The sequence below is a fragment of the Saccopteryx leptura genome, chromosome 6, assembly GCF_036850995.1.
Source record: "Saccopteryx leptura isolate mSacLep1 chromosome 6, mSacLep1_pri_phased_curated, whole genome shotgun sequence".
Taxonomy (NCBI): domain Eukaryota; kingdom Metazoa; phylum Chordata; class Mammalia; order Chiroptera; family Emballonuridae; genus Saccopteryx; species Saccopteryx leptura.
In genome coordinates, this window is record NC_089508.1 from 28,349,627 (window position 1) to 28,375,653 (window position 26,027).

General features: G+C 40.4%; 1 protein-coding gene across 3 annotated transcripts in view; it reads right to left on the reverse strand.

Moving 5' to 3' along the window:
- Nucleotides 1–26,027, reverse strand: part of RBM25 (RNA binding motif protein 25) — a 57,081-nt gene that overhangs the window by 15,108 nt on the left and 15,946 nt on the right. For all 3 annotated transcript variants that reach the window (XM_066388414.1, XM_066388415.1, XM_066388413.1), the window contains 9 exons: nucleotides 24,189–24,356; nucleotides 22,789–22,846; nucleotides 19,034–19,194; nucleotides 9,209–9,394; nucleotides 7,827–7,880; nucleotides 7,509–7,592; nucleotides 3,863–4,149; nucleotides 1,939–2,161; nucleotides 1,741–1,830 (listed from right to left, as the gene is read on the reverse strand). In XM_066388414.1, coding sequence (XP_066244511.1) covers nucleotides 1,741–1,830; nucleotides 1,939–2,161; nucleotides 3,863–4,149; nucleotides 7,509–7,592; nucleotides 7,827–7,880; nucleotides 9,209–9,394; nucleotides 19,034–19,194; nucleotides 22,789–22,846; nucleotides 24,189–24,356 — 1,311 coding nt within the window. The remainder of the gene's footprint in view (nucleotides 1–1,740; nucleotides 1,831–1,938; nucleotides 2,162–3,862; nucleotides 4,150–7,508; nucleotides 7,593–7,826; nucleotides 7,881–9,208; nucleotides 9,395–19,033; nucleotides 19,195–22,788; nucleotides 22,847–24,188; nucleotides 24,357–26,027) is intronic.

A 26,027-nucleotide genomic window follows, 5' to 3' on the forward strand; every position in this document is an offset into this window, starting at 1 on the left:
CTCCTTTAGGTTACTTACAAAAATTCCCTCTATGTCTCATGTTCAAAAACTATTTGAAGAAGATTCCTAACTTCACTGAAGTTTTTGGGAAAATAATCTCCAAACTGGAGATAAAGAAATTTTCATGAAAATTTTGGCAAAAACAGAACACATGGAACATATTTCTTAAACAAACACTATGATAAAATATATTTTTGGGCCCTGGCCGGTTGGCTCAGCGGCAGAGCGTCGGCCTGGAGTGCGGGGGACCCGGGTTCGATTCCCGGCCAGGGCACATGGGAGAAGCGCCCATTTGCTTCTCCACCCCCCCTCCTTCCTCTCTGTCTCTCTCTTCCCCTCCCACAGCCAAGGCTCTATTGGAGCAAAGATGGCCCGGGCGCTGGAGATGGCTCCTTGGCCTCTGCCCCAGGTGCTAGAGTAGCTCTGGTTGCGGCAGAGCATTGCCCCTGGTGGGCGTGCCGGGTGGATCCCGGTCGGGCGCATGCGGGAGTCTGTCTCTCCCCATTTCCAGCTTCAGAAAATATATATATATTTTTTTGTAATCTTACTTAGTAACAATTTAAAATGCTTCACTGTTAGTTTATCAAATCAATGCAAATGTGAAAAACAAAATGTATTTTTTATGACTATCATAGTAAAAAAATAACCTAAAAAACACTAAAAGCTATAATTTTATATACAGAAGACAATTAATTTTAATTTAGAAAACCAGAGGTCTTCTTATGACACTCTCTCCTCCATCCAAATGTACCAACCAATACAGAATATCAAAGCCTCTTTAATTTCAAAAATGTTGCAGATTAGTTTTTTTTTCTTTTTTTTTTTTTACAGAGACAGAGAGTCAGAGAAGGATAGACAGGAACAGAGAGAGATGAGAAGCATCAATCATTCGTTTTTCATTTCGACACCTTAGTTGTTCATTGACTGCTCTCTCATATGTGCCTTGACCATGGGGCTACAGCAGACTGAGTAATCCCTTGCTCAAGCCAGCAACCTTGGGTCCAAGCCGGTGAGCTTTTGCTCAAACCAGATGAGTCCGCACTCAAGCTGGCGACCTTGGGGTCTTGAACCTGAGTCTTCTGCATCCCAGTCTGACGCTCTAACCACTGCACCACCGGCTGGTCAGGCTGCAGATCCTTATTCAGAGAACGTTCTATAAATTCTTCTTTTATATATTATACTACAACAGAATTTGAAAAGTATGCCAAAAGGTAACTTTATCTGAACAGCAAAAACGTGAAAAATAAGAGGAAAGAAAATTTTGGTATACTGAAAGTATCTCAAAAGTTACCAAAATAAGTAAAATTATACTGAGAGCTCATAAAGTTACTTCTGGTTAACAGTAAAGATTTTATCTCATTTATGCCTGAAATTAACTCATTCCCCCTACCCCCCGGAGTTAGAAGCAGAGTGGCAGACAGATTCCCACATGCACTGGACCAGGATCCACCCTGCATGCCCACTAAGGGGCGATGCCAGTTGCTCCTCTGCAACCAGAGCCATTCTAGCACCTGAGGTGGAGGCCATGGAGCCATCCTCAGTGCCAGGACCAACTTTGCTTCAATGGAGCCTTGGCTACGGGAGGAGAAGAGAGAGATAGAGAGAAAGGAGAGAGGGAACAGTGGAGAAGCAGATAGGCACTTCTCCTGTGTGCCCTGGACTGGAATCAAACCTGGGGCCGGTGCTCTACACTGAGCCAGCTAGGGCCTGAAATTACTCATTTTTAACCTAGATTATTACCATTTCTCTTCTTCTTTCTTCTTCTCTTTCAGCCTCTTTCTCATACTCCCGGGTTTTCTTTCGTTCTCTAATCTCCCAATTCTTAAGGCGCTAAAAAAAAATTGTGAGAGCTTTAAATATATAATCAAAGGGTTCTAAAATTTTTGACTAAGCTACTAAGTACCAAGCTTTACAAATAAAAGCACTTCTTCAAGTTACCTCTTGATAAGCAGCTTCTTTCTCTCGGAGTTTTCTTTCAAGTTTTCTTCGTTCATATGCATCCTCTTCATCCTCTTCTCGGTCCCTCTTCTTGTCTTTCTCTCTTTCTCGCTCCCGTTCCCGTTCACGTTCTCTCTCACGCTCACGTTCTCTTTCTCGTTCCCGTTCTCTTTCTCTTTCTCTTTCCCGCTCCCGTTCCCTTTCACGATCTCTGCTCTTTTCTCTATGTAAAAAGATTTTTAAAAAATCGTCAGTCTCCTGTTTTCCTTTAAAAAACAAGGAAGAGAACATACACTATGAAATATATAAATTTACAAGACAGAATTCAGCATTTGAATTCTGCAGAACTGTAAACTCGTCTATAGTCATCAGAGAGACACAAGATAATTCCAGCCCTAAATTCTGAATTCACCGTTAATACATATTGACAGTTCAGAATACAAAATAAAAACAACCCTTAGGCATAAAAAAATAGGTACGGTTAATGAACAAGTTAAGAGTCTATTTCAGCCTGACCAGGCGGTGGCGCAGTGGATAGAGCGTTGGGCTGGGATGCCGAGGACCCAGGTTCGAGACCCCAAGGTTGCCAGCTTGAGCGTGGACTCATCTGGTTTGAGCAAAAGCTCACCAGCTTGGACCCAAGGTCGCCGGCTCAAGCAAGGGGTTACTTGGTCTGCTGAAAGCCCGCGGTCAAGGCACATATGAGAAAGCAATCAATGAACAACTAAGGTGTCGCAATGCGCAATGAAAAACTAATGATTGATGCTTCTCATCTCTCCGTTCCTGTCTGTCCCTGTCAATCCCTCTCTCTCTCTGTAAAAAAAAAAAAAAAAAGGATTAAGAGCACTGAACTTCCAGTTCCAGCAACTGGTGAACTGTCCTAAAGTGGACCTCCTTTAGCTACAATAAGATGGAAAATGTGCAACTCAGAAATGTTTATTTGAGGCCCTGGCCAGTTGGCTCAGCGGTAGAGCGTCGGCCTGGTGTGCAGGAGTCCCGGGTTCGATTCCCAGCCAGGGCACATAGGAGAAGCGCCAATCTGCTTCTCCATCCCTCGCCCTCTCCTTCCTCTCTCTCTCTTCCCGTCCCGCAGCCAAGGCTCCATTGGAGCAAAGATGGCCCGGGCGCTGGGAATGGCTCTGTGGCCTCTGCCTCAGGCGCTAGACTAGCTCTGGTCACAACAGAGCGACGCCCCGGGTGGGCAGAGCATTGCCCCCTGGTGGGCATGCCGGGTGGATCCCGGTCGGGCGCATGCAGGAGGAGTCTATCTGACTGCCTCCCCATTTCCAGCTTCGGAAAAATGAAAAAAAAAAATGTTTATTTGAAAACTAGCTTAACAAAAGTAAGTGCTTTTCTTTCTTCCCTTCTACTTTCCCTTTTACTCTTTCTTTGTTCATTTTTGATCCCTCATTTCTAAAGAATTTGAGATGATTCATCAATTTAAATCAATATAACTAAGAAAAATTTCTAAATACAATAACAAAATTACTAAAAGTCACAGAGTAAATATAGAGTCTGGAACATAAGTTGTGGGTGTCCACTGGCTATAGGAACAAATAAAGACACCAGAGGCTAAAAGCAGTGGTGCCAGAGTTGATTTTCAAGTAGTGACATAACAGACCTCAAGGGAACAGTGACCAAAAAAAAAGACCGCCAGCCCAGGAAGAAAACAGAGAATCCTACCTGTCTGCCCAGAGGCCTGGGTGGACAGTTAGTGTGTAAAACCGGCTTAAGACAGAAGCTAATCCTAAAGATGAAAACTACTTTCACCAATGATTTCCAAGTGTGATTCAGCAAATGAGACATGCTTTGTGGCTAAGGAATTTCTCTCATCACATAAATGTAAATGGTCCTAGAGAGAGTCCTAACCTGAAGTTCAATTATAACTATTAAGAAAACAGTATAAACTTCTATAAAGTCTCACCTTGATCGACTCCGATCCTTATTCCGGTCTGAACTCCTTTCCCGATCGCGGTCGCGATCTCTCTCTCGATCTCGGTCTCGGTCTCTCTCCTTTGTCCGGTCACGATCCCTATCCCGTTCTCGTTCCCGCTCCCGTTCCTTCTCTTTTTCTCGTTCACGTTCTCTTTCCCTTTCTCGTTCCCGTTCTCGCCTTTCTCGTTCCCTTTCACGCTCCCTCTCTCTTTCTCTCCGTTCTTTCTCAATTTCCTGTCTTTCTTTTTCTTTTTTGCCTTTCTCTTCTTCCAGTTTCTAGAAACCAATAAAAGAACTTTTAGAGTTAACTCTGTAGCTCCAGCATTCAGATTTTTCCCAGCACAATGCCCAATATTAGGAACAACAAAAAAACCACTGGCACTTTACTGTTAAATACTTGTGGTTTTACTTCACAAATTAAACTGAAGCAATCACAAGACTAGATTTCGTGCACAACCATATACTCTACATAGACCAGGAATCTCCGATCTTGGATGCTGGGAGATTAGATCAAGTGTGGCTGGCCACTCAATCATTATATAACTAAAACGACCATGAAAAATGTGTTGGGGTTCATAATACTTTCTAGAAATACAATCACTTGGCTAGAACATAATTCTTCCCATTATAAATTTCAGTAAATCAGTGGGTCTATTGATTCTAATTCCAAACCCAGACTTCCCATTAGCTAAATGCTACTCATTACAGGTTTTAAAGAGATCACTGTAATGCAACTAAATAATCTGCCTTGTTTTGCCCACCCTCCAAAAGGCAAGGTGAATTCAGGCAAGATCTGCTTTACTGTCTATAGAAACATTTACTCCCACCATTACAAGATGGACAGCCCAACAAATTCAGAAACCTGAAGATCACTCCAAGTAAAAACTTAATTGTAAAAACATTTATGCCCATTATGCCTATAAGACAATAAAAATATATCAACAGTGATAAATCCATCCTTGGAAGGAACGATTTCATGTTAACTTACAGATTCTGTGCTAGGACATGGATCGCCAACACTGGATTTACCTTGCCTACAAGCTATGTTTCTGGGAGGAAGAGCAAGTACACGGTTCACAAATACACCAAATAACAATGTCAGACCAAGTTTGTACCCTGACAAGATTACCAGTGTACCACACGGTTTCTATAAAAGCTCAGGAAAAAACTACCCCAAACAGGAAAAGCAAAACAAAAACAAAACACATTTATCTTTTTGGTTCCATGTTTAGAGTCACTGAAATGAAATTTAAACTGTAACAATAAAATGTGCAATTTTTTTTTCTTTTCTCAGTCATGTAAGGCATTTAAAACAACTTTAAAAAGCAATCTTACCTGTTATACTTTTTCTCTTGCTCATGGATCAGAGAACTGACAGAGGATTATGAAAGAAAAGCTAATGCATGAGAAATCAATATATTCAGCTGCTGTGCCAGCCTGTATCAAAGTAGAATGTAGGCAAAGCTAATACTGAATACATTGAAATTACAAAGGAAAGAGAAAAAGGAATGCCAGAAAGAGGACAGAAAGTGAAAGCTATTTAAAGGGGCAAATTCTAATTTCTGAAACAGTTCTAATGGACTATAAAAATTTAAATTATAAAATGGGGCTAAACTACATAAAACTTACCTCAGTGTCATACACTTATAAAGAAATGTGTTAATTTCTGAGATAAATACTTACAGATTATTTTAGTTGTTCCAATCATTTCTTTTGCAGAATTCTTTTTTTTTTACTCTTGCTTATTCACTGCACTACTTATTGCTTAAGTGTATAGTTTCACTTAAGTAATCATTTGTTTCAGAACTCATTTCAAAGGTTTTGTTCTAAGTAAATGAAAAAGTGAGTGAATCTGCTCCATACTAAATGCATTTCTGAAAGATTATATATGCAGTAAATAGATATACACACACATATATATGTATTTTAAGACAAAGACCGAAGAAAGAAGAAATGAAGTCTAAAATGATGTAAGAAAGTAACGGAATAATGAGCTAAGGACAGAAAAATAATCATAAATCTTACCTTATTCTCTCTTCAGACTCGTCCGTGCTGTAAATGGACGCCCCCTGCCACGCTGATACCCTGACAGTCTGTGGTTATTTAATAAACTCATACCAAAACATGCAAAGGTTCACTGAGCTCATTTCTGTTACTCAAGTTTTAAACATTTCCTTTAACCATACCACCCAATAAAAAGAAGAGCCTTTTCATTTTGACATTTTGTTAAAACATATTTTGAAAATCCAAAACATTCCCCCCCAACCCCCACTGTGAAATAAGTCTAAGGCAGTCAAATGCCTTACAGCTTCTCAAACTATGAAGCAAATATCTTGAATTAATTATTTAAAAACATAATTTCATCATATTTTACCAATGACATGACAGGGTTTAACAAATAATAACAAAAAGGTGGGTAAATCACACGCACAACTGTATATACTATTTTTCAAGTTTACTCAGACCCTGAATTTGAGTATTAAACCTAACCAGTTAATCCTTCAAAATGACTGCCCATGGACTACCCTCTTAACTTTGAAAATTAGTTTGGGAGAACTGCATTTGTGCTTTTAGACACATTTAATTCCTGAAAAAGCACTGTTTTTGTGAGCTAGGGCTGGGCCTGGAAAGTGTTCAGCAGCATTGAATCGATGACATTTATAGTCAACTTGAAAATTTGAAAGCAACAGGAAGAAATAAGATTAAATAAAAGAAAAAAATGAGTACAACATATCACTGAATTAAAGGTCACTCAGTCTCATGAGGAAGAAACAGTAGTATCTTATTACCTCTAAAATCAAAATATATTTCATGCAGTGTTTGCGTTTCACCGCCCATAAGCATCACGTTCAACATCAGCGAACATTCACAGATGCATTCACTGTCTTTGAGAGAAGCTTTCAATAGGCAAAAAACCTGTGAGTGGGATTTACTATGCACAAATACCCATTTCCAAGCCAGTTACCCCTTTGCATATTTTTCTGAGGGGGCATCCATAAATATAATAAAAAACAGAAGCTCATACTTACATCCTATTCCTTGTTACTTTCCAAGCTGAGTGTTTCATCTTGCATTAGTCACCATATGATCTCTATCATAATGGTGGGGGTCAATGAATAGATTAGCTTTATGGGCATTTACAGTTCTTCCATGCATCTAAAATTTGGTAAGTCTGGTAACCACTGACCTACTTTTTAAAATTTCCCCCTCTCAACTTAAATCTACACAAATATAAATCTTAAATTTTAATCTCAGCTCTAAAGGTTTTTCTAAGATTAAGTTAAATTAACGGCCCCCAGAAATACACTAGTGTATGTTATCCTGCCCCACTGAATCTAGTTTAAATCTGAACTTGATGTTCATATTGAAATCTAAAAATAAAATTAGCTCTCATTCATATTAAAGTGAGATGACTGCAGAGTAGTCAGTAACTGAAAAAAAAAACTCAGTACACTATGTCAAGGTCCACTTTAATATGGTATTGGCCTTCTGTTTGTTTCTATATAAACATCAATTAAACCTATAAAAAGCATTTAAAATTATATCCTAATGTAAGGTCGATTTTTTTATGTCTGTTTGTTTTGGATTCTGTAAAAAGCCTAGATTGATACTAAAAGAAAAAGCAAGAATACTACCTTGTGTGTGTCTCTGAATTTGCTGATCTCTCGAGATATCAGGTCTCTTTTGTCTTCTTCCATTTCTATAGCATTTATGTCTTCCTAAAAGACAAAAGGGACAGGAAGGAATGCATAAAGATCAATCTAAGAAAAAGTAAAGGTTAGATATTCTGTACAGGTCTTAAAAAACAGGAGCAATTAAATAAAAAGAACGTACAGAGTAGTAACAAATCTAATGATTCAAGTTAAATAGTGAAAAATCAGATAGATAAGAATCACAACACATGCAATGAGCAGTAAACATAGTTATTATCAAGGCCTACAATGTTAACAAACCTTAGTGATGAGTGGATAAGGGATCAGAGGTGCCACTGGAAATCTGCGGAAAATCTGCGAAAAAATCCACAAAGACTTTAAAAAACACAAGAATTCACATTACTCTGCAAAACAATTCTCTGTATGTTTATACTATCAGCAGTGCAAAATTTGTGATATTTTCTTGATTTCAAATTACTTAATAAAGATTTCACTCACTTTCTATAATCTCTCCCATCACCTATCGCCTCTCCCGACTCCCCTAAGCAATGAAATAAGGAAAGTCTCATACTGGCGGGGCTTTTTCCTTGATCCAGATATAGGAATAATACCAAGAAAATATACCCGTAATTCCTGCCATAGAGTGGGATTCTCTCTTCTCAACCCATATCCAACATACATGTCTAGTTATTTTCTACTTTCCCATTAATGGCATAAGAGAGAATACTCCACAGGCCTCAATTACCCTGTCCCTGACTAACTCTTATCAATTACCATTCCCAACTACAAGCATTTCACCAGACAGGTATTTATGACCATATGAGGAAGAATGAGCCAAGTAATAAAAATATATTTGCCTACAAAGAAAATTAAAGATGGCCTAATAAGGCAATGAAATCCAAAATAATATCAATCTCGATATTAAATCACAAGATGTGTCCTAGTACTTTTCCATGTTCTATGGAATCCATACATACAACATAATTCTAATATTTTTAAAGAACACTCCCCATAATTCCTCTAAGTTTATTCAAAAGAAATAAGTACATAAAAAAACACACAACACTTTCTCTCGACCTGAACCCATCACTGTTCAGTCAGGGTGGTCAAAGAATGGTGATAATATAACACTGAGGAGCGGCATCCTGTGCTACTCTTCCATAGCCCTACAGTTAGAATATTAACAGCATTACTGTCTATGGAGGGGAATGATACATGGATTGTAAGGAGAGGTGGCTAAAAATTAAACAATGGGTAAAAATTCTCATGGTACAAGACCAGCATCCTGCTTGGAGACAGAAAAAGAATTAAGTAGTAAGGCAAAAACAAGGTCAGACCTTTCATAGGGAAACAAAAACAAACATTTTACTTCACCCCTAAGAACAGTTCCTACACTTCATCACTACACAGTTGAAGGGATACTGTTTTTCTCTTACTGAATCTGAATCCACAGCTAAGCACCAGCTTACATGCCAGTGCATTTACAGAAAACAGAAATTTTTTGGTAAAAAAAAAAAAGTTAATTTGTAAAACATGGCCAAATTAGGCTTAACAGTATTAAGACTACAAATACTAGCCATTCTGTTTTCCCCTCAGAAGTTGAAATGTAGTAAAAACACAAGAGTGACACCATGAAAAGTAAACTGTAGAAACAACTGTTTTCAGAAATCAGTAACACATACGTCCTCCTTCTTTTCCTTCTTCTTCTTCCTGGGGTGAGAGTCAGATTCCTGTGAAGGGGCATTGAGCTCACTGGAGTATTCCCGTATTAAAACTTCAATGGCCCCTTTGATCATCTGATCTCTTCTTTTTGTTTCTTCATCTAAGGCTTCTTCGTCATCATTAGTGACAGTTTCTGGCCTAGCAGTCTTAAAACAAAACAAAACAAGGCAAATTCAGGAGTGGGGGGTAGGCAATAATCAACCAAGTAAATTAAAAATCATTCTAAAACAAGAGTTAGTACACAAAACATGTCTTCTCCAAAAAATCTCTGTAGTCCTCTTAAATGCAGATTTGGTTTTGCTTTTAACTTAATGAAATTAAACTCTCCAGTGTTTTTTCCTTAGACACTGATACTTTAATCATTTTCTTTTCCTTTCTTCCCAGAACAGCTAATATCTTTTTTTCTTTTTTTTTTATTTTTCCGAAGTTGGAAATGGGGAGGCAGTCAGACAGACTCCTGCACGCGCCCAACCGGGATCCACCCGGCACGCCCACCAGGGGGCGATACTCTGCCCATGTGGGGCGTTGCTCTGCCGCAATCAGAGCCATTCTAGCGCCTGAGGCAGAGGCCACAGAGCCATCCTCAGCGCCCAGGCAAACTTTGCTCCAATGGAGCCTTGGATGCGGGAGGGGAAGAGAGAGACAGAGAGGAAGGAGAGGGGGAAGGGTGGAGAAGCAGATGGGCGACTCTCCTGTGTGCCCTGGCTGGGAATCGAACCCGGGACTCTTGCACACCAGGCCGACACTCTACCACTGAGCCAACCGGCCAGGGCCATATTTTTGACACCTACCCAGTTACAGAAAGATTAAATTACAGGACTAGCACACTGCACAAAACATCTGCCAAGCTTTCCTAATTTTCCAGGCTGTCTTGCTCAATACTTATACAAACTAAAATGAATAAAAAACACTAGTTTCATACAATAAAATACAAGTCAGATAGGTCAGGGGATAAAAGAATGGTTTCTTTTATTCCCCCTCTGCTCTCTACAATTTCTATAATGTGGGAATACCACAAATAAAAATCACATACTTACACAGAAGTAATCAACTCTGAACACTGCACAAGTCCTCCCTATGACTTACTTGTACGTGTAATGTTATAAAAAATAAAAACACAAATTTCATGTTGTAATGCTTCTCACAAATAAGCAACTATTTGTAAGATTTCATTATTTTTTAAAACTCTAGATTGTTATTTTGTGTCAATGTGAAAAAAAAATTACTGGTTTCTAAGGTACTACTATTCTACATTTTCTAAGCTTTATTTAAAGTCCCCTGGTTAAGGAATTGATACAGTTCAAAACAAAATTTAGAGAACGACCTCAAAACATTAGATGACTTCTAGTTATTCTCAATTCATATCTTCTTAAAAACTTTTTTAAAAGGTGCAAAAGTAGGACAAAGAAGCAATAACATAAACAAAGAGCTATGTCTACATAAACTTGTAATTTAAGCCCTGGTCAGACAGATTGGTTGATTAAAGCATCATCCCAATATGCAGAGGTTCCTGGATCAATCCTGTTAGGGCAGTGGTCCCCAACCCCCGGACTGCGGACTGGTACCAGTCCGTAGAGAAAGAATAAATAACTTACATTATTTCCATTTTATTTATATTTAAGTCTGAATGATGTTTTATTTTTAAAAAATGACCAGATTCCCTATGTTACATCCGTCTAAGACTCACTCTTGACACTTGTCTCGTAAGTTCGACAATTATATTTATATAAAAATACCACAGTTTTAATGCCGGTCACATAATTTTATTTTGTGCATTTATCCGTCCCACCCTAAAGGCCGTGAAAATATTTTCTGACATTAAACTGGTCCGTGGCCCAAAAAAGGTTGGGGACCACTGAGTTAGGGCATATACTGAAACAGATTGATCTTTCTATTCCTTTCTCTCTCTCCCTCTCTCTAAAATTAAAATTTTTTCTTAATTAAAAATTTTAAGACCCTGGCCAGTTCGCTCAGTGGTAGAGCGTCGGCCTGGCGTGCGGAGGTCCTGGGTTTGATTCCCGGCCAGGGCACACAGGAGAAGCGCCCATCTGCTTCTCCACCCCTCCCCTTCTCCTTCCTCTCTGTCTCTTTCCTCCCTTCCTGCAGCCAAGGCTCCACTGGAACAAAGATGGCCCGGGCGCTGGGGATGGCTCTGTGGCCTCTGCCTCAGGTGCTAGAGTGGCTCTGGTCGCGGCATAGCAACGCCCCACATGGGCAGAGTGTCGCCCCCTGGTGGGTGTGCCGGGTGGATCCCGGTCAGGCGCATGCGGGAGTCTGTCTGACTGTCTCTCCCCGTTTCCAGCTTCAGAAAAATACAAAATAATAAAAAAAAAAAAAAAAAAATTTTTAAGAATCAATCCCTGGTCAGGGCATACACAAGAAGCAACCATCTGCTTCTCTTCTCCTTTACCCCCTTCCCATCCTGTAGCCAGTGGCTCAATTAGTTCAAGCATCAGCCCAAGGCACTGAGAATACCTTGGTTGGTCCAAGTGCATCTGCCTCAGGTGACAAAAACAGCTCAGTTGATTCGAGCATCAGCCCCAGAAAGGATTGCGGGTAGATACCAGTTAGTTACATGTGGTAGTCTTCTTATAGCTAACTTTCTACTTGGCATCTTGGATAAAGACAAGATGCTTTGACCCAAGGACTGTAATTAAGCTGTTAAAATTATTTTTCAAAAATACTTTAAGCCAACCCTGGCTGCTTAAGTAGATACGAGCATTAGCCTGTCATGTGGACACCCAGGGTTCGATCCCCAGTAAGGGCACACAATAGAAGCAACCATCTGCTCTTCCCTTTCCTCGCACCCTCCTCTCTCTCTTCCCCTCTTGAATCCAGCTGCTTGACTACTTCAAGCATCAGTCCTAGGCACTGAGAATGACTCAGATGGTCCGTGTGTCGGCCTCAGGCACCTAGGATAGCTCAGTGGATTCGAGTATCAGCCCCAGGCGGGAGTTGCCAGGTGGATCCCAGTTGGGGATCATGTCTCTCTATTGCCTCTCCTCTCACTTAAAAAAAAATACATTTGGCCCTGGCCGGTTGGCTTAGCGGAAGAGCGTCGGCCTGGCGTGCAGGGGACCCGGGTTCAATTCCCAGCCAGGGCACACAGGAGAAGCGCCCATTTGCTTCTCCACCCCCCCCCCTTCCTCTCTGTCTCTTTCTTCCCACCCACAGCCGAGGCTCCATTGGAGCAAAGATGGCCCGGGCACTGGGGATGGCTCCTTGGCCTCTGCCCCAGGCGCTAGAGTGGCTCTGGTCACGGCAGAGCGACGCCCGGGAGGGGCAGAGAGTCGCCCCTGGTGGGCGTGCCAGGTGGATCCCGGTCAGGCGCATGCGGGAGTCTGACTGTCTCTCCCCGTTTCCAGCTTCAGAAAAATACAAAAAAAAAAAAAATACATTTGTGTGTGTGTGTGTGTGTATACTTACTTTAAATCAATAATAGACCACAATAAGGTCTTTTTTCTATTTTTTTAATTGAGAGCAGAGGCGACAGAAAGACACATTCTCACATGTGTCCAACTGAGCTACATCAGGCAAGCCCATTATACAGTGGTCCCTCGTCTATTGCAGGGTTTAGATTCCAGGACCCACCATGATAGGCGAAAAAAAGTAGCAACCTTATATTTGTTTTATATTTTATATATACTTTAAAGCAGTGGTCCCCAACCTTTTTTGGGCCACAGACCAGTTTAATGTCAGAAAATATTTTCACGGACAGGCCTTTAGGATGGGACGAATAAATGTATCACATGACCGAGACAAGCGGGAAGAGTGAGTCTTAGACGGATGTAACAGAGGGAATCTGGCCATTTTTTAAAAATAAAACATCGTTCAGACTTAAATATAAATAAAACAGAAATAATGTAAGTTATTTATTCTTTCTCTGTGGACCAGTACCAAATGGCCCATGGACCAGTACTGGTCCGCAGCCTGGGGGTTGGGGACCACTGCTTTAAAGCTTTGCTTTGATTTAATATTTTTAATGTTTTAATTAATGTTTTATATTTTTTACATTGTTTTTAATTTTTTATGCTAGATAATGCTTATTCTACTGCAAAATAAATTCCATATATAAAAATATAAAAATACCTATATACCACAAAATTCTGCAACAGCAAAAAATTCAATACAAAATTAGATATACACAATTTAAAAATCTGTGATTACAATGAGACTGCAATACAGTGAGACTGCAAAAAGTGAACTGCCATATGGCGAGGGACATACTTGTAGCTTGATGCTCTACCCATCTGGGGCATTGCTCAGCAACTGAGCTATTTTTAACACCTGAGGCAGGCCATGGAGCCATCCTCATCCACTCTTCAACACCCAGGGCCAACTCACTAGATCTAATCAAGCCATGGCTGTAGCAGGTGTGAGACAGTGAGTGAGTGAGAGAGAGAGAGAGGGAAAGGTGAGGGGGAGGGATAGAGAACAAGATGGTTGCTTCTCCTGTGCCCTGACCAGAAATCGAACCCAGGACATCCACACACCAGGCCAACACTCTAACACTGAGCCATCTGTCCAGGGCTCACAGTAAGGTCTTAATACAGCTTTTCACTAAAACTCCTTCAGTGATACTCTGCAAATCTCCCAGTAAACTTCTCATTGAAACAAGAAGTCCTGAGACACACATGGGTATTTCAACCCACAGCCCTCAATTGTGGAGACAAAATCTTTATCATGAAAATAAACTTTGAGAGCATCCAAATGCCTTTTAGCTTTTCGTCTAAATTCTACATTCCTTTCCATGAACCCTCTACATCTTCATGCTCTTATAAGCAAAAGTGTAGGAGTGGAGTTTAAATCCAAAGACATGCTCACCTAAAAATACTCACTGCCAAAAAAAATTTTTTTAAATAAGTAAAAATACTCACTGCCCCTAAATCCTCTACCCCCACCATCTTAAATCAAAATTTACATATAATAGAGCCAGTCTTAGTTAAGCATTTGGAATGAACTAATGCACACTACCCTGTGAATGAAAACTACCCCTTGATCTATAAAGAAAATGTACATTTTTTTAAAGAAAAGCCAATTAGCCCAAATCTCTTAACTCAGTGGTCCCCAACCCCCGGGCCGCTGGGCCATTTGGTACCAGTCCACAGAGAAAGAATAAATAACTTACATTATTTCCGTTTTATTTATATTTAAATCCGAACGTTTTTTTGGGGTTTTTTTGTTTTGTTTTTTTTTGTTTTTTTTTAAATTTTATTTATTCATTTTAGAGAGGAGAGGGAGAGAGAGAGAGAGAGACAGAGAGAGAGGAGAGAGAGACAGGGGGGAGGAGCTGGAAGCATCAACTCCCATATGTGCCTTGACCAGGCAAGCCCAGGGTTTCGAACTGGCGACCTCAGAATTTCCAGGTCGACGCTTTATCCACTGCGCCACCACAGGTCAGGCTGGGTTTTTTTTTTTGTATTTTTCTGAAGCTGGAAACGGGGAGAGACAGTCAGACAGACTCCCGCATGCACCCGACCGGGATCCACCCGGCACGCCCACCAGGGGCGATGCTCTGCCCCTCCGGAGCGTCGCTCTGCCGCGACCAGAGCCACTCTAGCGCCTGGGGCAGAGGCCAAGGAGCCATCCCCAGTGCCCGGGCCATCTTTGCTCCAATGGAGCCTTGGCTGTGGGAGGGGAAGAGAGAGACAGAGAGGAAGGAGGGGGTGGGGGTGGAGAAGCAAATGGGCGCTTCTCCTATGTGCCCTGGCCGGGAATCGAACCCGGGTCCCCTGCACGCCAGGCCGACGCTCTACCGCTGAGCCAACCGGCCAGGGCCCTGAACGGTTTTATTTTTTAAAAATGACCAGATTCCCTCTGTTACACCAGTCTAAGACTCACTTTTTTCAAAATATTTTTTAAAGACTTTATTCATTTTAGAGATGAGAGGAACAAAGAGAGAGAGAGAGAGAGAGAAGGGGGAAGAGCAGGAAGCATCAACTCCCATATGTGCCTTGACCGGGCAAGCCTAGGGATTCAAACCAGCGACCTCAGCGTTCCAGGTTGACGTTTATCCACTGCACCACCACAGGTCAGGCTAAGACTCACTCTTGACGCTTGTCTCAGTCACGTGATACATTTATCCGACCCACCCTAAAGGCCGGTCCATGAAAATATTTTCTGACATTAAACCGGACCGTAACCCAAAAAAGGTTGGGGACCACTGTCTTAACTGATAGTTAATGTAAGAAAAACAAAAACAACTAGATATATTATGAAAGGAAAAATTATTTTTGGTTTCAACTTGCTCTACCTTTAGGTTCTCAACCATAAACAATACTTCACTTCCAGTTTCTACTTCCACTTTGGAAAGAGAAAGTATATTCATACAGAACAGCTAAAGGTGAGAGTTTTACAGTATAGTAAGATCACAGAAATTAATTATCTGAGATATTTATGTGGCCTGCTTATTTGGCTCTTGTCAGAAAAATTGAAAAGCTTCAATAGCATGAGGTGCAGATGGTGTTTTACTGAGTTGTACACTTGAAACCTGTATGGGTTTTTTTTTTGTATTTTTCTGAAGTTGGAAACGGGGAGGCAGTCACACAGATTCCCGCATGCGCCCGATCAGGATCCTCCCAGCATGCCCACCAGGGGCTGGTGCTCTGCCCATCTTGGGCGTTGCTCTGTTGCAACCAGGGGCATTCTAGCGCCTGAGGCAGAGGCCATGGAGCCATCCTCAGCGCCCGGGCCAACTTTGCTCCAATGGAGCCTTGGCTGAGGGAAGGGAAGAGAAAGACAGAGAGGAAGGAGAGGGGGAGGGGTGGAGAAGATTGGCACTTCTCCTGTGTGCCCTTGCCAGGCAGGAATCAAACCTGGGACTCCTGCATGCCAGGCCAACGCTCTACCACTGAGCCAACCGGCCAGGGCCAAAATCTGTATGGTTTTGCGAGCACTGTCAACCCAACAAATTCAACCAATAAAAAAAAGAAATAAAAAAAGTTTCAATAGTAAAGCTACCACTTGTAAAACTGGAAAACTGCTCTTCTCGGCTCCCTATTTGGCACCAACTTCTAGAATCTAATACAAGAACTTCTTTGGGAATTTAAGCATATGCATAAATTTTTCCCTTGAGGAAATACAGATTCAGCCAGACTAATTTCTAGGCAAAGATGCGAAAATGTCCCTACCTATCATCAATTAAAACAATGTAAGTGGCTCTTTCCAGAGATTATCTATACTTTCAACACTTATCAGAATTCGTTCTTAACTTGTGGGTAACAACCACCACCTACTGACAAGCAGAGAGCTCCACCTCTACTGCTGAATACCCAAAGAGCAACACTAGACTAGATCAGCATGGCTATCTCAAAGTATTTTTACTAAAGTTCAAAAAGTTGCTTCTACATATTCTATCAAACCATTAGACAAAGTCACATAATTTGTCAGAAGATTATGGGTAAGAAAAAATATCTTTCTAGACAAGTTTGTGTGTCTTTTTATAGTAAAAGAAAACTATACAACTGTGTTTTCTCTTCTACATGGGAGTTAGAAAAGTATCTGAATAACAAAATTTATGAGTTTCTCAATGTCTCATTCTCATGATTCATCTTAAGTCACTATTTTCTAATTTTCTCCAAAAAATAAAAATACACGAGAAAAAACTAACCACTTGTATGTCTTCTCGTGAAAAACCATGACAAATCTGCAATCTACCCCACAATATAGTTATACTTGCCTAAGTTACTTTGAAATAAATTGTTTGTCTGACAGTTGCCTGACTTTTCAAAAATCAATAGTTGGAAAACTGGCATTCTAGGAAAATAATTCCATGTTTGCCTTGTAACTTCAAACACCTGGACACCTTACCAATTATACTCAGGAGTCATATCTCTTAATTTTTTAAAATTTCATTTTATCTGCAATAATTATTTTTACTAGAGGTGGCAATTCTTGAAGATAGATACAAACTGATTGAAACTATGGTTCCTCTTGCTAAATGTAATTACAAGTCAAATGTGTCACAAATTGCTTATTCATATAAAGTAATTTACTTCATGTTCAGAGTACAATATCTGAAAATATTACAAATACAACCGCCTCACAAGCTGATGATTAAGTACAGCAAAACAATGAGTCCTAAGAAATTATAAAAAAATAAACAAACTCTGAATACAACAAATCCATGCTTCAGTTATTACAGCAAAAAAAACCTCTTGAAATTATTGTAGCATACAGTCTTCATTTCTAAAATGATTTTAGTGATATAACATGTGACACTGCTGATTTGAGATACAATTTACACTACAGAAAAATTGTTTTATCATATCCTTATAAAGCTAAAAAGGACAGTAAGATTATCAGGAGAGCAACACAGCTACAACCGTTATTTAATAAAGTTCATTCCATTCTTGCTATGGGCAAGACATTATCCTAGGTTCTGTGGAAGAACAAGAAGGAACACATTCGCCTGACCAGGCGGTTGCTCAGTGGATAGCGTGTTGGACTGGGATGTGGAAGACCCAGGTTCGAGACCCCAAGATCACCAGCTTGAGCGCAGGCTCATCTGGCTTGAGCAAAAAAACCCAAAACAACAAAAAAAAACCCAGCTCACCAGCTTGAACCCAAGGTCACTGGCTCGAGCAAGGGGTTACTTGGTCTGCTGAAGGCCCGCAGTCAAGGCACATATGAGAAAGCAATCAATGAACAACTAAGGTGCCACAACAAAAAACTAATGGTTGATGCTTCTCATCTCTCTGCGTTCCTGTCTGTACTCCCCCCGTCTCTATTAAAAAAAATAATAAAATAAATATATATATATATATATAGGCAGTACTGTAGTAGTCAGATGAGAGAAATCTAAATGCAAAGAAATGAGTTAAATATTAATAGAAGTCCAAGGAAACAGAGGAGAAAAGCTACTTACATTTACAAAACAATACTTAAAATTCAATCCTATATTTATGAAAGAGAAGTAAATTAAAACTATATTCATCTACACAGAAAAATGGAAGAATATGAGAATATGCAACAAAAACACCTACAGTGGTTAATAAAGGTGATGAGATTGTGGGTGGCAGTTTATTTTTTACAGTTTGCTTTATTTATTTATTTTATTATTATTATTTTTTTACAAAGAACATACAATATATTTGTAAAGAAGGGAATGGTAGTGGAATCAACAAGCTATTTCTATTTTGAATAATAAAAGCTTGAAGACAGCAAAAGGCTGCTTTGTTTCTGCAGAGACAGAAAGATAATAAATCTAGTTTGGATCTGGTCAGATTGAGGTAACAGAAGGAAATAGGAGGGATAACAAAGAAATAGAGCTTAGCTATTTTTTTGCTTTCTTGAGAGAAAATAATAATGCATACATTATAATATATAAAAATCCCTTTTATTTTAGCTTTGCTTTATATAGCCACCCACCTGAAGAAAATAAGACTTATTTTCAGTATCGTATAACCTGTGTACTTCTAGAAAGAGGATAACTAATAAAAATTGTGTAGGTTGAAATATATATATTTTGTACTTACTTACAAAGCTGCCTTAATGAATTAGCTCTGTTTGGAATAGTCTGTACCAATGTTTTCTCTGGCAAGTTAACCTTGTCCAGCCTCCCTTACTACCTTCATCCCAACCTGGAACAAGCAAACCAACAGTCATCCACCCACAATGGGTAGATAAAAGGCTTAAAATAACTATAAACTATAAAAACACACTCCTGTGAATTAGTAACAAGCTTGATCATTTTGTAATGCCCCATATTAGATTCAATTATACTAAGTATTTACACTGAAGGAGCGCATTTGGCCTAGAATAGATAATATTATGGGGAAGCATACCCCATTAGAAGCTTTCTTCTTTGCTTTCCATTCATCCAGCTGTGCCTTTGTCTTTGCATCAACTTTAACAAGTAGCTTCTTCTCTCCAATCTGCAGGTCATGCAATAACCTTAGTGCACGGAGGGTAGATTCAGGCTCCTTATACTCACAGAATCCAAAGGCTAGCAATAGATGTAAAGAAAAATATCAATATAATTATGAAAGATGAAGAATATGGAAAATAAAAATTATTAGAAACCAAATCTTGTAATAATATCAGGGATTATTCATGTTTTCACTCCTCCTGTTCCTTCATTTACTTTGAAAAGAGTTTCACTGTTACACCCTCAACAACAAAAAAAAAAGGACAAAAACTAGGAAAAAGAAAAATTCTATCAGGCAAACTGCTACTTACAGAAGCACTGATAAAATAGTTAACAAACAGGTAAGGCAAAGGAGGTGAAACACGGGTGGGTGGAAAAAGACTCTGCATGGGGCATCACAACTGGTGGGTAGTGGGTGTTATATTAAGTGGAACACTTTGAAACCATGTCAACACAAATTAAAAATTAAAAAATAAGCTTGACCAGGCAGTGGCGCAGTGGATAGAGCATCGCACTGGGATGCAGAGGCCCCAGGTTCAAAATCCCCGAGGTCGCCAGCTGGAGTGCGGTCTCATCCGGTTTGAACATGGGCTCACCAGCTTGAGTGCGGGGTCACTGGCTCGAGCGTGGGATCACAGACATAATTCCATGGTTGCTGGCTAGAGCAAGGGGTCACTCGGTGTGCTGTAGCCCCCCAGGTCAAGGCACATATAAGAAAGCAATCAATGAACAAACAACTAAGGTGCCGCAATGACGAATTGATCCCTTCCTGTCCGTCCCTCTCTCTGTCATAAAAATAATAATAAATAAAATATTAAATAACTGTTACAAAAATTCAAACAAAAAAAATAGACAACGAAAATAGAAAAATCAGCAAATTCATGATTGAATCTGTTAGTTATTTCATGAATTCATTTCATCCAAAAATTGCTAACAGCTGCAAGTGAGAGAGAGCAGGCTGCTTCAACATAAATAAAACACTTTTCTGAGAAGTTATAAAAGCAATGATCTCTTACCCTAGTTATTCATCTAATTTTGTATTTCTGTTTCATTACAGTAAGTCTCCCTATTATTACTTTGTCTTTAAAATGGATATTAAAATTAAAGTAGAATCTAAAACTTAAAAATAAAATATGATAAATAAATGAGTCCTAATATGTATACAGTTAATGACATATCCACACAGAGAAACCATTCTGAGTGAATTTAAAACAGTAAATTTGACCATACATTTTTAGTGCAACATAAAATGTCAATAAAAACTTTAATAATCATATTTTTTGACGACAGTTGGTATTAGCAGCCTTTAAATTACTGTTGTAAAATTTGAGGAAAAGCAAACCATTAGTTATGTCACACAGATATCCTTGAAACTCACGTTTCTCAGTGAGGGAAAAAGGAAATTCATGTCTATTACAGAAAAGGTTAAATAAAAAATTTTCAGTCAAAATTTGAATTAACATGCACTGGAAAAACGTAGAGCAAAGATTAAACCACTCTTACAATGAGTACACCTAATTCCCAGGCTTTGATTTTGAAAGCAGTTTTCCACTAAAAGCAACCAGAACTCCTTAGAGATATGGCTGATTCCAAGTCTGAGGCAGAAAAATTTACTAGACTGAGCTCGGAATATCATATCATTCCAGCTAAAAAAGAAGGTATCAATGGCAGGCTTGTGTCAAAACCACTGGAAATCCAACTTGCAAAGGCAACTAACTTGACAGTTTAAGCTTCACCAGCAATAAAATAATAATGGCAATTAATCCATATTGGCAATTAATCCATATTAAGTACAACAAAAACAAACCAAATATACTTCAATCTGTAACTTCAAAATAATTCTTGTCCTGGACAATGGGCTCAGTGGGTAGAGATTCGGCCCAGGGTATGGACATCCCGGGTTCAATCCCCACTCAGGGCACACAAGAGACATGACCATCTACATTTCTTCTCCTCCCTCTCCCCCTTCCTCCCTCTCTTCCTCCCCCACAGCCAGTGGCTTGATTGGGTGACCGGTTTGAGCATCAGCCCCAGGCACTGAGGATAGTCTATTGGTCCCAGGGCAGCAGCCTCAGGCGCTAAAAATAGCTCAGTACTATAGCATTACCCCAGAGGCAGTTTGATGGGTGGATCCATCAGGATGCATGCAGAAATCTGTCTCACTATTGCCCTTCCTCTCACACATAAAATAAAAGCCTATCTTTGCCTGACCAGTGGTGGCACAGTGGATAAAGCAGGGGTCAGGAACCTATGCTCACGAGCCAGATGTGGCTCTTTTGATGGCTGCATCTGGCTTGCAGACAAATCTTTAATAAAAAAATAATAACATTAAAAATATAAAACATTCTCATGTATTACAATCCATTGATTTCCTAACGCTCATGTTCATGGTTGCGGGTGGCTAGAGCCAATCACAGGTGTCCTCCGGGACAACACCAAATTTTTATTGGATAACGCATAACGTACACGGGTTGTTGTATGGCTCTCACGGAATTAACATTTTAAAATATGTGGCATTCATGGCTCTCTCAGCCAAAAAGGTTCCCGACCCCTGGGATAAAGCATCATGCTGGAATGCTGAGGTGACTGGTTCAAAACCCTGGGCTTATGTGGTCAAGGCACATAGGGAAGCAACTATTGTACTATAAATCGATACTTCCTGCTCTCCCCCTTCTCTCTCTATCCCTCTAAAATCAATAGGGAAAAAAAGCCCATATCTATCAGAGACATACACAAAAATATTGACAGAATAATTGTCTGTGTTACATTAGTCAGCTTAAAAATAATATAAGGCCTGAACAGGCAGTAGCACAGTGGATAGTGTCAAACTAGGACGTGGAGGGCCCAGGTTCGAAACCCCAAGGTCAACAACTTGAAGGCAGGCTCACCAGCTTGAGTGTAGGATCATAGACAAGACCTCAAGGTCACTAGCTTAAGCCCAAGGTCGCTGGCTTGAGCAAGGGGTCAGTCACTTGCTCTGCTATAGCTCCTGGCCAAGGCACATATGAGAAAGCAATCAATGAACAACTAAGGTGCCACAACAAAGTAGTGATGCCTCTCAACTCTCCCTTCCTGTCTGTTCCTATCTGTCACTCTCTGACTCTGTCTCTGTCAAAAAATAAAATAATAAAAGGAAGAAACAGGTATGATATAGGTTATGCATGGTGGCCATGAGTTGATATATGTTAAAGCTAGGTGAGAGTACAAAGGAGTTGATCACACTACTCAAATTTTATATATATGAAGTTTTCATAAAGCGTGTTTAAAGAATGTCTTTCAAGCAGGTGTTTCTACTAACAAGTATGGAAAGAACAGGAGGCTTAAGACTACAAGGTAACCTTAGCATCTTTTCTCCTACTTTCTTTCTAAGACCTCCCTGTCTCATCTTAATTGTATACTCCTGCTCTGAGACAAAAAGGACTTTGTATCTTATAAGAAACCAGTATGAATAAGTTTTTTTCTGTCCTACCTCCTTCCTGTTAATACTTTTTCACTTTCTATTCTGAACTCTCAATAACATCATCCCAATTGCCTTTATAATCCTATTCCAATAAGGAATCAGAAGAAAGCTAATAGGATATTCCAACAACTAAGGACAATGAGAGTAAAACATGCTAAAAGTTACTAGTGCATACCCGTTAAAATAATCTCAACAGGAAAAAAAGTACCTACCTTGAAGTTTTCCAGATGCACCTTGTACTCTCTTCCAGCTTAAAACCAAGCCACATTTCTTAAAAAGTAATAAAAAATGTTACCACCTGCTTAATAAAATAAAACAACTTATAATGCAAATACGAGCATAATTATATTCCCACAATGGAAAACATAGAATAAAAAAATTTTTCAAATCATATTAGCAACTAAGTTGTTTAAAATCCTCACAATTACCACAAAGCTATTATAAGAAGGAACTATATAACAACTTATAGAAAAGGATATTTAAACAAACACTCAAAATTTGGAGAAAAAGTCTGTAAAAGAAAAAAAGGACTCTTCAAAAACATAAGTGTCATGATAAAACAAGCAAACCAAAAAAAACGGGGAGGGGGGACAGCAGGAAACTGTTTTTTATTAAACAAGCTGTCTTAAAAGGCATGACAATCAAATGCAATGTACAATCCTTGACTGGATCCTAAATCAAAAACAAAATCAGCTATTTTGGATATTAATAGGAAAATTAAACTTAAAAATTAAAAAGAAGAGGAAGAAGAAAAGAGGGAAGGAGAGAGAAAGAAGAGGGAGAAAAGGATAAGAGGAAAAGAGAGAAAAGCATCAACTCCTTGTTTGACTTAGTTCCATTTAGTTGTACATTTATTGGTTGTTTCTTGTATGTGTCCTAACTGGGAATGGAACCTGCAACCTCAGTGCTCTGGAATAACACTTGATTCACTGACGCAATTGACTAGGCTACATCCATAAATTTGTTAAGAGTAATAATGATTTTATCACGTAGAAGAATACCTTTGGTCTCAGGAGACACAAGAAGTACTAAAATAAAAAAAATGTCATGTGCCTGACCAGGCGGTGGCGCAGTGGATAGAGCATCAGACTGGAATGCGGAGGACCCAGGTTCAAGACCCAGAGGTCGCCAGCTTGAGTGTGGGCTCATCTGGTTTGAGCAAAGCTCACCAGCTTGGACCCAAGGTCGCTGGCTTGAGTAAGGGGTTACTCAGTCTGCTGTAGCTCCACGGTCAAGGCACATATGAGAAAGCAATCAATGAACAACTAACGTGCCACAACAAAAAAAAACCTGATGATTGATGCTTCTCATCTCTTCGTTCCTGTCTGTCTGTCCCTATCTCTTTCTCTCTGACTGTCTCTATAGGAAAAAAAAATGTCATGTCATAACATACTCTCAAATTACTCAAAAGATGTATCTAGCTGTGTGTATAGAGTGGATGTGGCAAAATATGTTACAAGTGTGACTGTACTATTTATTTGTGCAACCTTTTGCCAACTGAAAAATTTCAAAATAAAAAGAATATAATTATTTAGTCTTCTTTTTGCTTTTTCGTAAGTTTAAAATATACAACAAAAAAAACTCGTAAAATGAAATAAAGAGATTAACTTACAGCAAGGAGCTGTCTTATGAGCATGTCGGAGGCCTTCTCAGAAATGTTGCCGACAAAAACTGTAGTAGTGGGACCACAATTTTCATCATTTTCCTTCACCTTTAAGCCTGGATGATCCTTTCTTGCTCCCAAATGCTTTCCAACCATAGACACAGTGGGTACTAAGACCTAGCGTGAAGACAATAAAATTCCATCTGGAAATTAAACTTCACATCATTTTTTTAAATAACAGCCTAAAAACGTTAATGTTAAATGAGCAAATACAGGGTGGAGCAAAAGTAGGTTTACAGTTGTTCATATGGAATTATTAAGAACACAAAAATAAACTGCCTGGCCAGGTGGTGGCACAGTAGATAGAGCGTCGAACTGGACACAGAGGACCCAGGTTCAAAACTCTGAGGTTAACGGCTTCAGCATGGGCTCATTCAGTTTGAGGGAGGGTCACCAGCTTGAGCAAAGGGTTGCTGGCTTGAGCGTGGGATTATAGACATGACCTCATCGTCACTGGCTTGAGTCCAAGGTTGCCGGCTTGATCAAGGGGTCACTCGTCCAGAAATCAAACCCAGAACCTCCACATGCTGGGTCAACGCTCTACCAGAGCCAACTTGCCAGGGCCATGAAGATGTTACTTAAATAAGTAGTATGGGCCCTGGCCGGTTGGTTCAGCGGTAGAGCGTCGGCCTGGCGTGTGGGGGACCCGGGTTCAATTCCCTGCCAGGGCACATAGGAGAAGCGCCCATTTGATTCTCCACCCCTCCCCCTCCTTCCTCTCTGTTTCTCTCTTCCCCTCCCGCAGCCAACGCTCCATTGGAGCAAAGATGGCCCGGGCGCTGGGGATGGCTCCTTGGCCTCTGCCCCAGGCGCTAGAGTGGCTCTGGTCACTGCAGAGCGACGCCCCGGAGGGGCAGAGCATCGCCCTCTGGTGGGCAGAACATCGCCCCTGGTGGGCATGCCGGGTGGATCCCTGTAAGGCGCATGCGGGAGTCTGTCTGACTGTTTCTCCCCATTTCCAGCTTCAGAAAAATACAAAAGAAAAAATAATAAAAAAAAATAAGTAGTATGAGGCCCTGGCCGGTTGGCTCAGTGGTAGAGCGTCGGCCTGGCGTACAGAAGTCCCGGGTTCGATTCCCAGCCTGGGCACACAGGAGAAGCGCCCATCTGCTTCTCCACCCCTCCCCCTCTCCTTCCTCTCTCTCTCTCTCTCTCTTCCCCTCCCGAGAAGAGGCTCCATTGGAGCAAAGATGGCCCGGGCACTGGGGATGGCTCCTTGGCTTCGGCCCCAGGCGCTAGAGTGGCTCTGGTCGAAACAGAGCGACTTCCCGGAAGCGCAGAGCGTCGCCCCCTGGTGGGCGTGCCAGGTGGATCCCGGTCGGGCGCATGTGGGAGTCTATCTGACTGTCTCTCCCCGTTTCCAGCTTCAGAAAAATACAAAAAAAAATAAATAAGTAGTATGATAAAAATAGATGCTAACACCCTTCCAACTATTCTTTTAAACTTTTTTTGGTGTTTGCGGCAGAGAGAGTCAGAGAGAGGGACAAATAGGAACCGACAGGAAAAAAGAGAGATGAGAAGCATCAATTCTTCATAGTGGCTCCTTAGTTGTTCACTGATTGATTTCTCATATGTGCCTTGATGGGGGGGGGGAGCTACAGCAGACCCAGTAACACCTTGCTCGAGCCAGTGACCTTGGGCTCAAGCTGGTTAGCCTTGCTCAAACCAGATGAGCCCGTGCTCAAGCTGGCGACATTGGGGTCTCAAACCTGGGTCTTCCACATCCCAGTGTGATGCTCTATCCACTGCATCACCCCCTGGTCAGGCTCTTTTAAACTCTTAAAATAA